This window comes from Corticium candelabrum, chromosome 8 (genome assembly GCF_963422355.1).
Source record: "Corticium candelabrum chromosome 8, ooCorCand1.1, whole genome shotgun sequence".
Taxonomy (NCBI): Eukaryota; Metazoa; Porifera; class Homoscleromorpha; order Homosclerophorida; family Plakinidae; genus Corticium; species Corticium candelabrum.
In genome coordinates, this window is record NC_085092.1 from 1,732,111 (window position 1) to 1,744,506 (window position 12,396).

Genomic DNA, 12,396 nt, shown 5'->3' on the forward strand with positions numbered 1-12,396 from the left:
GGCCTAATGCCTGTATTCCATCTGTTTTTGTATTTGTTGTTCTTCCTAATGCACAGACAGTGTTGAATAGGTTGGATAGGTAGGTTAATACCAATGTAGCCAGAAAGAAGATCAGTTGATTAGCTGCTTTTGGTTCTAGATGTGTTAGCTCTTGTTGTGAAAAGTTTTAGATGCACTGCAGAGGATATGGTGCATTCATAAAGGCAGTACTTGTTGCTGGTTAGTAACAGCGCTACATTATAGAGTGTATTTTCTTGCTTACATTTACTTGTGGTGCTCAATGTACAGGAAGAGTAGAGTTAGAGATTCCTACTTGTCATACACTCTGTTGTAACTGCTGGTTAGCTAAAGAAGTAGAGTCAGAAGAAATTGGCTTCAGTACAGAGTATCAGGACAGATTTCTTTTACCTAATTTGTAGGTCTTCCAGAAGAGGCGGAAGTCAACCAAGAATAAGCAGATTAGGCATGAAAAAGAAACAGACGGATTAGCCTTAATCTTCTGACAATCGAATGCCACTCCCCCCTGTACATCTATATCTGTCTCTACATCCAAGCTTTCACTACTAGCCAGTCTCACAGAGCTGATCAAGAGTGGGGCTCTGAGCCACTAGTGAGATGCCACACGAGCGGCACAGATCCGACCCCTTTCATTTAACTGCATCCACAATTCGGTCTACGTCTGCCATTACTCAGTAGTTCTTGCTCATTGCAAATCAATGCATGTTTTGGACGGAAGTGAATGAGCATGCGCACAGCTCTTTCAAGCTCATCTAATCTGCTAATCTGAGCTGTAGTTTGATAGCTGGAAGAGCTCATCCAACTCTTCTGCAGAGGTAAAGAAATGCGATTTAGCTCTTCTTTGTAATCGGCTTAATCTAGAATAGGCAGAAGAGGTTAAAGACATGTGTCTTTAATGTGTCATTGAGATGTTGTAAGTACAGTTTTAGGAGTGCTTGTTTACTGTCAACACATTGGTTTGATCAAAGAAACTCTCTTGATCTATGACTGTTTTTCAAACCTTTAGTCATGGTTGAAACCATAGAATGAAATTGTCTGGCCTTAGGCTACATTGACAGGGATATTAGTTTTATAGGGTCAGGAGGGCTGAACCCATTAGAGGCATGTTTTCACTGGTGTTTGAACCAAAGCTGTAACTGGTGTCTAAACTGGTTAGAGAAATAATTCCCGTGGTTATCTGCATTAGGCCAGTTAACTGTGTATGGTAATCCTGCCTTGTAGTTAGTACTTCAGCAAAGTAGTTTGGTTTGTATGGGATTGCCTCAGAAGGACCAAAGAGCAATTAGCTACTTGAGGAGGCTCAGTTACTGACAGAGGGATATGATATCTCATCAATGTAGCTGTCAGACATGATGGTCACACAGCCACTAACTGATTGACCAGTTCAGTGTGGTGCTTGAAAGAAACCATTATTTTATGAAAATATTGCTGTTAAGAAGACTAGATTTATCACAGGCATCCCACTCATTCCAGTTGTGCAAGGCCTAAATGGGAGCACTCGTTTGTTTGCTTGGTTGTTTGAACTTGTTTTATCCAAACTGGTATAGATAAACTGGTATAAATAGGACTTTTAGTTGAAACATACTTTTGCTGTGGAGGTATGTGAAGGGAGGACTCCTGCAGACACCACTTAGTGGAAGTAGATTTAAGTGTCCCCTGTATATGGGGATCCCTGCTGTGCTCTGTAAGGTGGTAACATTTATACTGTTAGCATAACATTCAACAGTGTCAGCAATGGACTCTGTTAGTAGTGCTTTGCATCCTTTCATTTTTTTGTAGCACCTAATCATACTGATGGTTATAGTATTATGTGAGCTTGTTGTGTTTGGTGTTGTATTTGTTTCAGTTGTTAGGCAGTTGACCCATATGTACATGTATACTTAAAAAAAGCCTGTTTATACCAATTGAGGACACTTTGTTAAACTCTTTGTTAAACCACTTTATTACAATTTGATGGTTTTCGACAGTTGATTCTGGCAGTTTCCTCTTGATTAAGAATTCAAAGCTGCAAAGGTGACCACATGTGTGGAGGAGCTCTATAGCAACATGTTGTAGATATGATTTGCATGTTGTTGTAGGTCTTTTTTGACCAGGTGCAGGCTGTTGCTCTAGTGGTGCTATAACTTCTACTGGTAGTTTCAGTATATAGTATTATACTTTTAGTTCTGGTTACAGATTGAGAACAAACATGTTTTTGAATTCGTTGAAGAACGCATCATTAATTTTGGGAAGTAGCTATAATGTCATTTGACATCATTTCTTATTGGTTCAAGTGTACAACTGCGTGAGCAAACAGTGAAAAACTATTTGAATAGGTGGAAGCAAAAGAAATGGTGTTCTACATTGGAAGCATTTACGTATCTTAATTACATTGAATAGGGAACATCTAGTAACCATGTTAGTAATAGATGTGCATTCCTTGATTCAAGGATGACCTGGTTAGAGATTGATAGTGGTCGATCTATCTAATCAGGTGTTGCCATTAATTTGAGTTTAATGGTGGTTGGTGAATGTGACAGTATTAGCAGTAAACTGCTTCTACTTCTTGTGAGTCAGAGCATTAGGACATGGCTATGGTGTTGCAGGACATGGTGTTTTGCAGTCTGGCTGGCAAACCTTGGTTTCGGACTTTGGTAACTTATTGTCTTCATTATTGTAGTTGAACATCTTGTAATGGTCATTTTATAGTGTGGATATTAAGAGTTCATAGTATTGATATATCTTGTTATATGATCATTATATGAATTATGCATTGCAAGACCTTCAGGTGATGGTTTATGTTTGTTATCTGGTTGAACTTGGGCAAAGTCTTTTGGTTTTTATTTTTGTTAGTTGGGTTAATTGATGTTGTGTGAGGGTTTAACATGTATAGAGTAGATGCTGACAGTACACAACCATCTTGAAACAAGTTGCTGTTTGCTAGTTGTTTTCAAAGGAATATGTCAATCTTTTGCTTGGTCTATATTTCTTTGGTTTGGGAGTCATGGCAGTCTCATCTCTTCTTCGGTATGTTCTATTCTCTTGGAGATACTAAATTGGTAGAGTTGGTCAGAGTATGTGTTTTGGGAATTGTAGTCCCTTTGTAAAACCTTGCCTACCGTCTGTGGTGAAGCCTGAGATCACGTACTGTCTCCAACTGACTGAAAACTACCATTTGGAGCCTGGAACCACTGGAGGTGGATCAGCAGGAGCAGGAGAAGGAGAAAACAAAAGTGAAGGAAAGAGCACAGAAGGCTCAGTTGGTTGGTCGTGTTTATCATCCTGTGATACTTGTTTTTATTGTGGTCTTGCACCTGCAGAGATGGTTCATTATAATTTTGATCGAGTCGATCTCATCTGCCTACTGCTCTCTTTTATATTTGGACTGTGGTACATTCTGAAGAAAGTAATTGAATTTCAAGTACTTGTTTCTAGTTTACAGTCATTGTTTCTGTGTCTTTAGCATTGGATTGCAAACAATGTATTTGGACTGTCCTTTGCAATCAAAGGAATCGAAATGCTGTCACTAAACAGGTAAACACAACTCACAGTCAATGTCTTTGTCAGTCAAATAGATGGTGATCATCTTGCAGTGTCACCAATGGCTGCATTCTTCTTGGTGGTCTTTTTCTTTATGATGTCTTTTGGGTAAACGTTTAGATAAGTTTGTGGTGACCAAAGTCTGAACCAGTGCCTGCTGTGCATTTCCAGGTGTTTGGCACTGATGTTATGGTTACTGTGGCCAAGTCTTTTGATGCTCCCATCAAATGTAGGCCAGTTGTGGCTATCTGACTATCTCTGTGAGATGTGTTCGTATTTGTTGTGTTCTAGTTATATTTCCCATGGATTTTCTTGAGAAGGGCGTATGGGGAAGCAACTTTGCCTTGTTGGGCCTGGGGGATGTTGTACTTCCCGGAATATTTATTGCCCTGTTGCTGAGATTTGAGAATAGGTAAGTTGTGTGCGCTTGGTGTCGACCAGCAGGGTCTAGAGGAAATGTGGATTTGTGTAGCAAGAGTGTAGGAAGTCGTTTCTACTTCATATCCACATGTGTGGCCTACCTAGCAGGACTGATACTGACAGTTGTTGTTATGCATGTGTTCAATGCAGCACAGGTTGGCCAGCTATTACTGTACCATGTTGAGCGACGATACTATCACTCTGTTCTGTCTAGCCTGCATTGTTGTATCTTGTTCCTGCTTGTCTGGGTCTGCCTCTCTCATTGGCAGCAGTCAAAGGAGATTTAGCCGAACTATTCAGGTTTGACATCTCTAATTTTCATGTGCAATTTCAACCATTTCTGGGTGGTCATCTTAAAACTATGGAGAAGCTGTACACTCTCTCTGGCTGCATCTTGAAAGTTGCCTTATCGCGCAGCTGTGGCTCGCCAGACTCATTTTTATACCAAGCGTTGTTAGCATGTTGAAATGCTATGCTATAGCTGTGCACATATTCATGGTCACAGGCATGCAATGGACCTTGCACCTGGATTCCCACTTTGTGTGTGTGTGTCTAGGTATGAAGATTATCCGTCAGAAGATAAAGGAAAAGAGCAAGCTGGAACTAAATATGACTGAATTTTTGCTGCGCAGCTAGTTTTTGGGGTAGGAAGTTGGAGGTGTATGTTGATATCATTAGATCAACAGTTGGTGATGCCATCTGACGGTTATTTCGTTCCGCAAACAGAAACCTGTGTCCAGGTCGCTTGTTAGCGTCCGCCATCTGCTGCATCGGTTGCCAATGTGGCCAATTCTAACTCGCACGTGCTACGGTCAGCTGCGCCACGTGGCACGCACGGTGGCATTTCCGGCCAGTTGGACTGACCACAGTGACGTTGCTTGCGACTGTTGTTTCCTGCTGTACTATGTCCTACCCATTAGCGACAACGCATAAGAACATAAGTACACCTGGTTGATAGTCATTGCATTGCATATACAAGGCGCGTTCCAGCAACGCCATTTATGTACACTCAACAAACACAACAAGTCTTCAACGACTGCCATCATATCCTATACAACTCCTATAACGACCGATCTAGCAGTCAATATCAGAAAACAGCCAGTCACTGGCGATATAACAAGATAATAACAAGATGTCGTCCTGCAACTTGAGCTCTTCGGATTGTTGACATGAAGACTTGAACCGTCTGTTTAGGCACCTGGAGAAAGAGCAACCCGAGTTATTTCCGTTGTTGTTGATTGGGTGACGCCGCGAATAGACCGCTCAAATGGCATTAAAAGGGCGGGAATTCAAAGCGCAAACACACAGCAAAGGAGACCGACGAATCCGTATAAACAAAATGGAATAATGATGCCCGATTGCTTTACCTGTTGCACGCTGACTGACCGTCTTCTTTAGTGACTGACCTCGTCGTCGGACTCGCGGTCCGAGCACGCACTCGTCATTCCTTCACTGTCCGACGATATATCCTGCAATGCAATGAACATACATGAGTTTGCGTGTCGACAGTTGTACTGTACGTGTGCGCTATCGTTCAAACCGCAATAGCTTGAAACAAACCTCTCGTTCTTCCGCCGAATCTAACGTCTCCTGCAATTGCTGGATGTAGTCGATGACGTGCTGCAGTAGTTCGACTTCCGACAAGGACACATCGGCGTGCACCCATGGAACGAGTTTGCGCAGCCTTGAGTAGCATTCCTGAATCGCCGTCGTTTCGACATCCGCCGTCGTCGTCGTTGTCGTTGTACGAATTTGTGCTTTGCGTTTAGCGATGGATTTCGGCGACGCCGGCTGGTGTAGGTATTGTCCGACGCGCTCGTCGTAGACAGGCGAACAATGCGACTTCATCATCGACCAAACACACGATCAGCTCAAATGACGTATTGCCGAGCAGGAGTTGGGATTTATAGTGCGTCTGGGGATCGGCTAGATCACACATTGATTGTTTGAACATCTGCATCTGGCGACTTAGCCGCTAGCAATTAGTGTAAACTGGTATTAATTGTTACACAATTTGCGGTGTATTTAGGGTTGATGATCAGCGATGTGTGTCACTGGGGACCAATAGTAATCGTTTTCGGCTAATTGAGAACACGCGAACTGGTGAATGTGTTGTGTTGCTGTAATACGACTCTAAGGGAAACACAACTAAACCACAGGTTTGGTAAAGCTTCCATGCGGTGATCATGCTCCTTGATGATCGAAAGCCGTACCGTCGGTGGTTGCACAGTTCACGCACGCACAGTAGCCGTACGACAACCAGAAGACGTAGAACTGTGATCAGCAACACCCAGTTGCAGCTGCAACATATTGTCATTGCAGTGGCCGCGCTGGCGCCAGTGCGGGGGAAATGCCGTCTCCAACGGCGGTTGCTACGGACGCGTCCACCCACCTTCCGCCCGTTTGTTTGGTTGTGGCTCCTGTTTTCACGACCATGTGCTCGTCGCACGTCAAGAATGACCGTTTAGAGCTCGTTTGCGACCTCGTCCATGGAAACAGCGATGCACGTTGTTATCAGTCAGAGATGGCGGGGGACCCCCGGAGCGCGCCAATTAGCACATCGCACGCGACATGCTCTCTGGCGTCTGCGAAGTTGCGCCTTATTGCTGGTCTCTAATTGCGCTATAAATTGACGTAGCGAGAAACGGTTGAAGGATTTCATCTTTGCTCTTCTTGTCGCATGAGGAGGGTACTTTGACTGACTGTGTATAATGATTGAGAGGGGCGTGGATCTCTTAACAATCGATTAACGCTGACGGTTTTGATTACGTAAGCTGAAACGGCAATAGGTGGAGTTTCGCGGTTTTGCTGCACGTGCGCGTCGGATGTGTACACAAACGAGGCGGTAGCTGTATGACCGAATCTCGCAAGAAGTTCAGTGTTTGAGAATTGATGTCGGTTGACATCCGTTTGAAACGGTTGTGAATTGTTAGTGAAAGGCTCGTGAGGGATTGAGACTCTCCGGTTACTATCGCTTACCCCATGCTAAGGCCGCTGGTGCGATGTCGTGAGAAAGTTTAAGTAGCGAGTAGTGACGACAAACAGGTGTATGAGAAGGAGTGCCGCTTTGTTGTCGTTCTAAGTGGCCACTCATACCTCTTGCAGTATAGCGACGAGGCGAAATGGTGCTGTTACGTTATACGCGTATTTTTTATTTCTTGGTTGTTGAGGTGCTAGCTAGTAGGTGAGGACACCTGCGCGTTGTTGGTTGAGGCCAGACTACAACGTGACGACACGGCTGGTAGTCAGTCGCCAGCCTGGCGCCAGCTCGTTCGCCACTCTTCTCGCGTTTCGTACCACAGAGTGTGGTGTGAATGATTTCGTGCGCGTGAGTGCACGTGGTCTATCTTCCGGGTGTCTGTGCGCCGTTCCGGAACTGTTAAGACGCAGGCGCAGTCAACACAGAGATATGGCGAGAGATTCTGAACATCTGGGTCGCTTGTTGTGTGTCTTGTGGTTACTTGCATGTTTGGGCGAAGTCAAGCCTACTAGGAAACTGCTAGCAAACAGTCCATTTCTTGGACTAGCAACGGAGGATGTGCAATCGCAAGAGCATCGCACCAATGCAGGTGGTCACTGGCAGCAGGACAAGTAAGAGTCCATTTACGTATACAGAAGCGTTGATGTCGTAACAGCGGCTTTGTGACAGTAGAATCGGTATCTTACGGTTTGCTGCGACATACATCTACGCGCGTGGGCGTGGGTGCCGTTTGATTGTACACTCACTATGACTCTGCGAATTTCTACTTTGTCAATTCATGATATTATTACATTTTTGGAATGTTATTGTTGCAAAAGGCTATTTAGTTGATGCACAAAAACTTGTAAATGTAATTAGGATGTAACAAAGACAAAGATGTACTTGTCAGTGTTGCCAAAGTAAAGGCGGCGGTTGTTCTAGTAATTTATTGTTCGAATTAGTACATATTTGTAGATGATGCGTGGCAATAACGTATTCCTGCTTGGGTCAATGCAAATAGAGAAACATTGCAAACCCAATTTTATGACTGCATGCAAAATATCAGAAATTGTAGACATGCAAACAAACAAGCAAATAAGCAAGCAGACAGATGTCACACATGTTACAGTGATGGATTGCTCTGGCAAAAGATGGCAAACTCTACAAATATTTCTGAGGGCATATGCAGTTGTGTGGTGGGTTGTAATAAGTATCTTTTCTGACTGATGCAGGTAGGCTTTATAGCATACAAAATGCCATCCTAGACATTACAGACTAAGAACACAGAGAGCATGTACTCTTTGAATGCATTGTTAGAATTGGTAACTCAAAATTGGTATGCTCATACACAGGGTACAAAATGTGTATGAAGTTGTATTTGTTTATTGATGTTACTTCTTTAATTAAGATAGTGTTATTTGCAATCTATATCATGTCAGAGACATTAAGATGTGCAAAGATTAGAACTGCTAGGGGTATTTATTGGATGCAAGAGAGATATGCATCAGATGTCTGGGTTATTTTGAAGCCTAGTAGTCATGGAAACATTTATGTTTTATAATTGTTTGTCAATAACATTTGATGTTGCAACTATTTCAGTCTAACATTAAATTTATTCTGTGTATGTACAGTATTCTCAGTGATGTGTAGACAATCACTTGTTAGTGTACAGCCCAGTAAGGATTATTGAATTTACAAAACTGTATTTAAAAACAAGTGATCCGATGATGATAATACAGTAGTGACCAGCTTGTTCTGAAGTAAAGTTTATGGATCCTTGACAAATTTGCCAATGTCTTACTGCGGCTAGATAACTCTTGTATAAGCATTGGAGTTTACTAAAAGAATTTGTAATTAAGCACAAATTGATAGTTTTAAATCTAGAATGGTAGCAAGCCACATCTTAATACTTATGTTTTATTTGTTTTGCGAATGTGTGAATTTGCTAGGTATATAATGTTCCTTGCAAGAGTGCATATGTGTGGCTGATGAGCAGCCAGATCAGGGAATTCTTTAATAGCTTTTACTAAAGATGAGAATAGGACATGAGCAGAGGGCATGCAACATGCATGGTTGTAGTAGATCTGTTTAACTTAATTGTAAGGTATTACATGGGAAGGGCAACATATTGCACAGGAATACATCTAATACTGACTAATGTACTAATTCTAACTATGTTTATTTTGTAGAGAATCTGTGCTATTGAAGACTGAGAATGTGCTGAGGAAGCCAGGTGATTGATTTGATTTGTTATTTTGACTAGCACAGGATGGATCTACTTCACATGATTGTGTGTCAAACAATTGACTTACTTATTATTACCCAGCTTATAGGGATAGGGGCACTCGCTCTAAAAAACAAGTTGCTTTTAAAAATAACTTTGTCTTCGAGAAGTTCAACGGTACCGTAGTCGCCAGCCAAAGCGATTCCTTAAAGAGAAATTGCATTTGCTCTCAGATGACGATGCGTGCAAGGTATGATGTCACTGGAGGTCAACCTGGATGGTTTTGGAAAAATCTCAAATAGCGTGATGTGACTCTCTACATCAAATCGCCTGATTGGAGACAATACTTGAAAATTCACCTTCACTGTGAGGTAGGTGCAGTTTCATAGCGATGAGAGGAAGACGCTGGAGGCATTCGTTATGACTTCTCATGCGTGTAGGTTTGGAACTCCGTGGAAACACAGTATCAGCTTCTGCTTTGTCGTGTTCTCCTAGTTTAATACTCTTCTACAGTAGTCGATCTGAAGTTCCTAACTTCGATTGAGATATCTAAGGTTTACTAGTTTGCCGTTGACTTGTAAAGTTTGTCGTAAACATGCCAGGAATGGAGAAAGAAGTCTGTATTTCCATTTGATTGAGTGTGGTTGAGAGCATGGATTCTGCATTTAAGGCTAAAAGGGAGGCAGTCGGACCACATTCCAGAGTAAGCATAGATCATGTTCAGTCATTGCTTTGAGAGAGATTTCAAAGCAGAGCTAGTGAGCGGGTTAGGGTTAGGGTTATGACAGATGTAAGAGTGTTGTAGTTTTCTACCTGTTCTAGTCTTTTTACTGAACTACACGTCAAAGCGGAAGTTCATGCAATGTATCCTCGAGGTTCAAGACCTACGCGCACGAGAAGTCATAATGAATGCCTCCAGCGTTTTCCTCTCATCGCTACGAAGCTGCACCTATCTCAAAGTGAAGGTGAATGTTCAAGTATTGTCTCCAATCAAGGGATTTCATGTAAAGAGTCGTGTTGTGCTAATCGAGATTTTTTAAAAGCAAAACGATCCAGGTCATCCTCCAGTGACGTCATGCCTCGTGCACCTTCTTCGTCTGGGAGCATTCAAAACGCGATTTCTCCTTTACAGGGTCGCTTTGGCTAGCGACTAGGGTACCATTGAACTTCTTGAAAGCAAGGCTATTTTTCAAGAGCAACTTGTTTTTGTGTGCGAATTTGTCTTTAATTAATTAATGGTTTAACACTAACATCACATGTATGCATACAAGGTATAAGAATATTTTTTGGTTACAGGAAGAAAGGAATACATTTAATTAATTTGTTTGCATTCAACTGCCTGGTGCAAGCTGAATTATACCACATCATGTGGCCTATATGCTTGTCTATAGTTAAGCCTGGTTCATTGACGCTCTCTGAGCATTAAACTTCAAAGAGACCGCCTCGACTGAGGTGGCATCGTATGATGTTGACGCTGACACTAGAGTAGGATTCATTTCTATTTCAGGGTCAGCATCATATTGTGAATAAGGCTTTACTATTGTCATTGATCTGGAATAAGTGGGTTTTGGGGTAGTCTTTTATTGTGACTTGTCTTGTTAGTATATTTATAGTTTTGGTGTTTCTCACATATAGATTTGAAGAGAAACCGTTACTGTAGAACAAGTTGTGTTGATTAAAGGAATACTTCACCAGCATGTGCTACTCTTGACTTTGCCCTCGGACGCTAATCTTTCCTGGGGCGTGTTTGTTTATTCTATTCCAACCATTCCGGAATGAGAATACAAGGGAATAATCGTTCGAAAACTATTCCAGAATGGCCGGTTGACTATCCCGATGAAACCACTCTGTCACTGGTTTTACTTGGCTTAGTTTGCGGTTTGGTTTACTAGAGTGTGAGAATGAATGGAAGACCCTGTTTGTTTTGACCAAACCGTAACCATACATGTGCAATGCTACACTGTCAAATGGCGCGACTCTTTGAATGGCAAGAAAATCAGCCTAACTTGTATTTTACGACTGATTATCCACTTGGCTATTATTACCACCTCCTAACTCAAGGTCATGGAGAAAGTTGACGCAATGTACACCAATTGAAAGTCTATTGTTTCATTCCCGATGCTTTCTTCACTACTTTCGCTGTCACTTAATGCTTCTAGCAAGTTTAGAATCACAGCAATGACGGTAGTAGTAGCGGAGGAAGAAATTGTTCATTCAGCGTCCATCTTGCACAAATACACTTTATCCCAGATGCTACATGCTGAGATAACTCGCTACAATTCAGAACGGATGAATACGACTTTGTTGTGTTCTAATTAGAATGGGTTGGAATGACTTCAACCACGTATTCCGGAATAGTGGGAATATAATAAACGAATGCACTCTTGGTCACACATTAAAGTTGGAAAGTTCGGCACTATCTCAGAGCAAACTTGATGATAGCTGAGCATTTTGATAAGGTTAGAAAATAGAAAACATACCAGATGGTTTACAAATAACGTCCAATAAGTGTAGGTTTCGTTTCATTGCTTGATTGTAGAATTTGATATTTGCTTAGGTGAAGTAAAAGGTGCTTGTGCATGACTAATTTGCCTTCGCTCTATGGTAAAAAACACACGTACGGCAATGGTTCGGCTGTAGAATGATGGCACTTGGTGTCACATGATTATGTGCAGCAATGCACATTTCTGTGTTTTTCTCGTCACACAAGCAATTTGTAATACATTATGGCCTCCTTTCTTAGAAAGAAATTCGGAGGCAAGCACGAACGACTGAGCGATTACAAGTCGTTCAAGACGATCCTTGTGGAGTGTACTGAAGCGTCGACATCTGTTTCTTGTGTAGCTGGCCTTGGAAAGCAAGACCAAAACAATATGCCACGCAACACAGCAATTGTTTGGTCCCCAACCCAAGGCCTTAACAATGTCTACGTGCATGCATCAGTCGATGAAGTGTTCTTTTAATGACACAAATTTAACTGGGTGTTCTTGAGAAGTCAATCTAAGCCTGGCGTTTTTAGGCAGAGTGTGGGTGTGTGTGTGTGTGTGTGTGTGTGTGTGTGTGTGTGTGTGTGTGTGTGTGTGTGTGTGTGTGTGTGTGTGTGTTTCATTTGGAGAATGAAAAGATCTGGGATCTTTGAAAGGTTGCAGGTTCAAGTCACAGTGATGGCAAGCTATGGTATAATTTCCTTGAGCAAGAAACTTACACACAATTGTTTCTCTCTACTCAGGGAGTATATATGAGTACCTGGTCATTG

The 12,396-nt window shown here is 42.1% G+C and overlaps 3 protein-coding genes across 3 annotated transcripts in view; 2 read left to right on the forward strand and 1 right to left on the reverse strand.

Annotated features, from left to right (window-relative positions):
* Window positions 1-1,196: 1,196 nt before the first annotated feature.
* LOC134183289 (minor histocompatibility antigen H13-like) lies at window positions 1,197-4,680 on the forward strand. The gene is made up of 10 exons (XM_062650784.1): window positions 1,197-3,024; window positions 3,094-3,260; window positions 3,318-3,403; window positions 3,461-3,531; window positions 3,591-3,645; window positions 3,709-3,766; window positions 3,829-3,949; window positions 4,010-4,112; window positions 4,172-4,257; window positions 4,514-4,680. The coding sequence occupies exons 1-10, from the start codon at window positions 3,002-3,004 to the stop codon at window positions 4,572-4,574; spliced, it is 831 nt and encodes a 276-aa protein (XP_062506768.1). The 5' UTR covers window positions 1,197-3,001; the 3' UTR covers window positions 4,575-4,680.
* A 481-nt stretch (window positions 4,681-5,161) lies between these two features.
* LOC134183149 (DNA-binding protein inhibitor ID-4-like) lies at window positions 5,162-5,949 on the reverse strand. Its single transcript, XM_062650618.1, has 2 exons — window positions 5,518-5,949; window positions 5,162-5,426 (listed from the first exon to the last, which is right to left on the reverse strand). The coding sequence occupies exons 1-2, from the start codon at window positions 5,806-5,808 to the stop codon at window positions 5,352-5,354; spliced, it is 366 nt and encodes a 121-aa protein (XP_062506602.1). The 5' UTR covers window positions 5,809-5,949; the 3' UTR covers window positions 5,162-5,351.
* An 841-nt stretch (window positions 5,950-6,790) lies between these two features.
* LOC134183667 (uncharacterized) overlaps window positions 6,791-12,396 on the forward strand; it is a 38,885-nt gene continuing 33,279 nt past the window's right edge. The window contains exons 1-2 of the mRNA XM_062651254.1: window positions 6,791-7,548; window positions 9,106-9,149. Coding sequence (XP_062507238.1) covers window positions 7,367-7,548; window positions 9,106-9,149 — 226 coding nt within the window. The 5' untranslated portion in view covers window positions 6,791-7,366. The remainder of the gene's footprint in view (window positions 7,549-9,105; window positions 9,150-12,396) is intronic.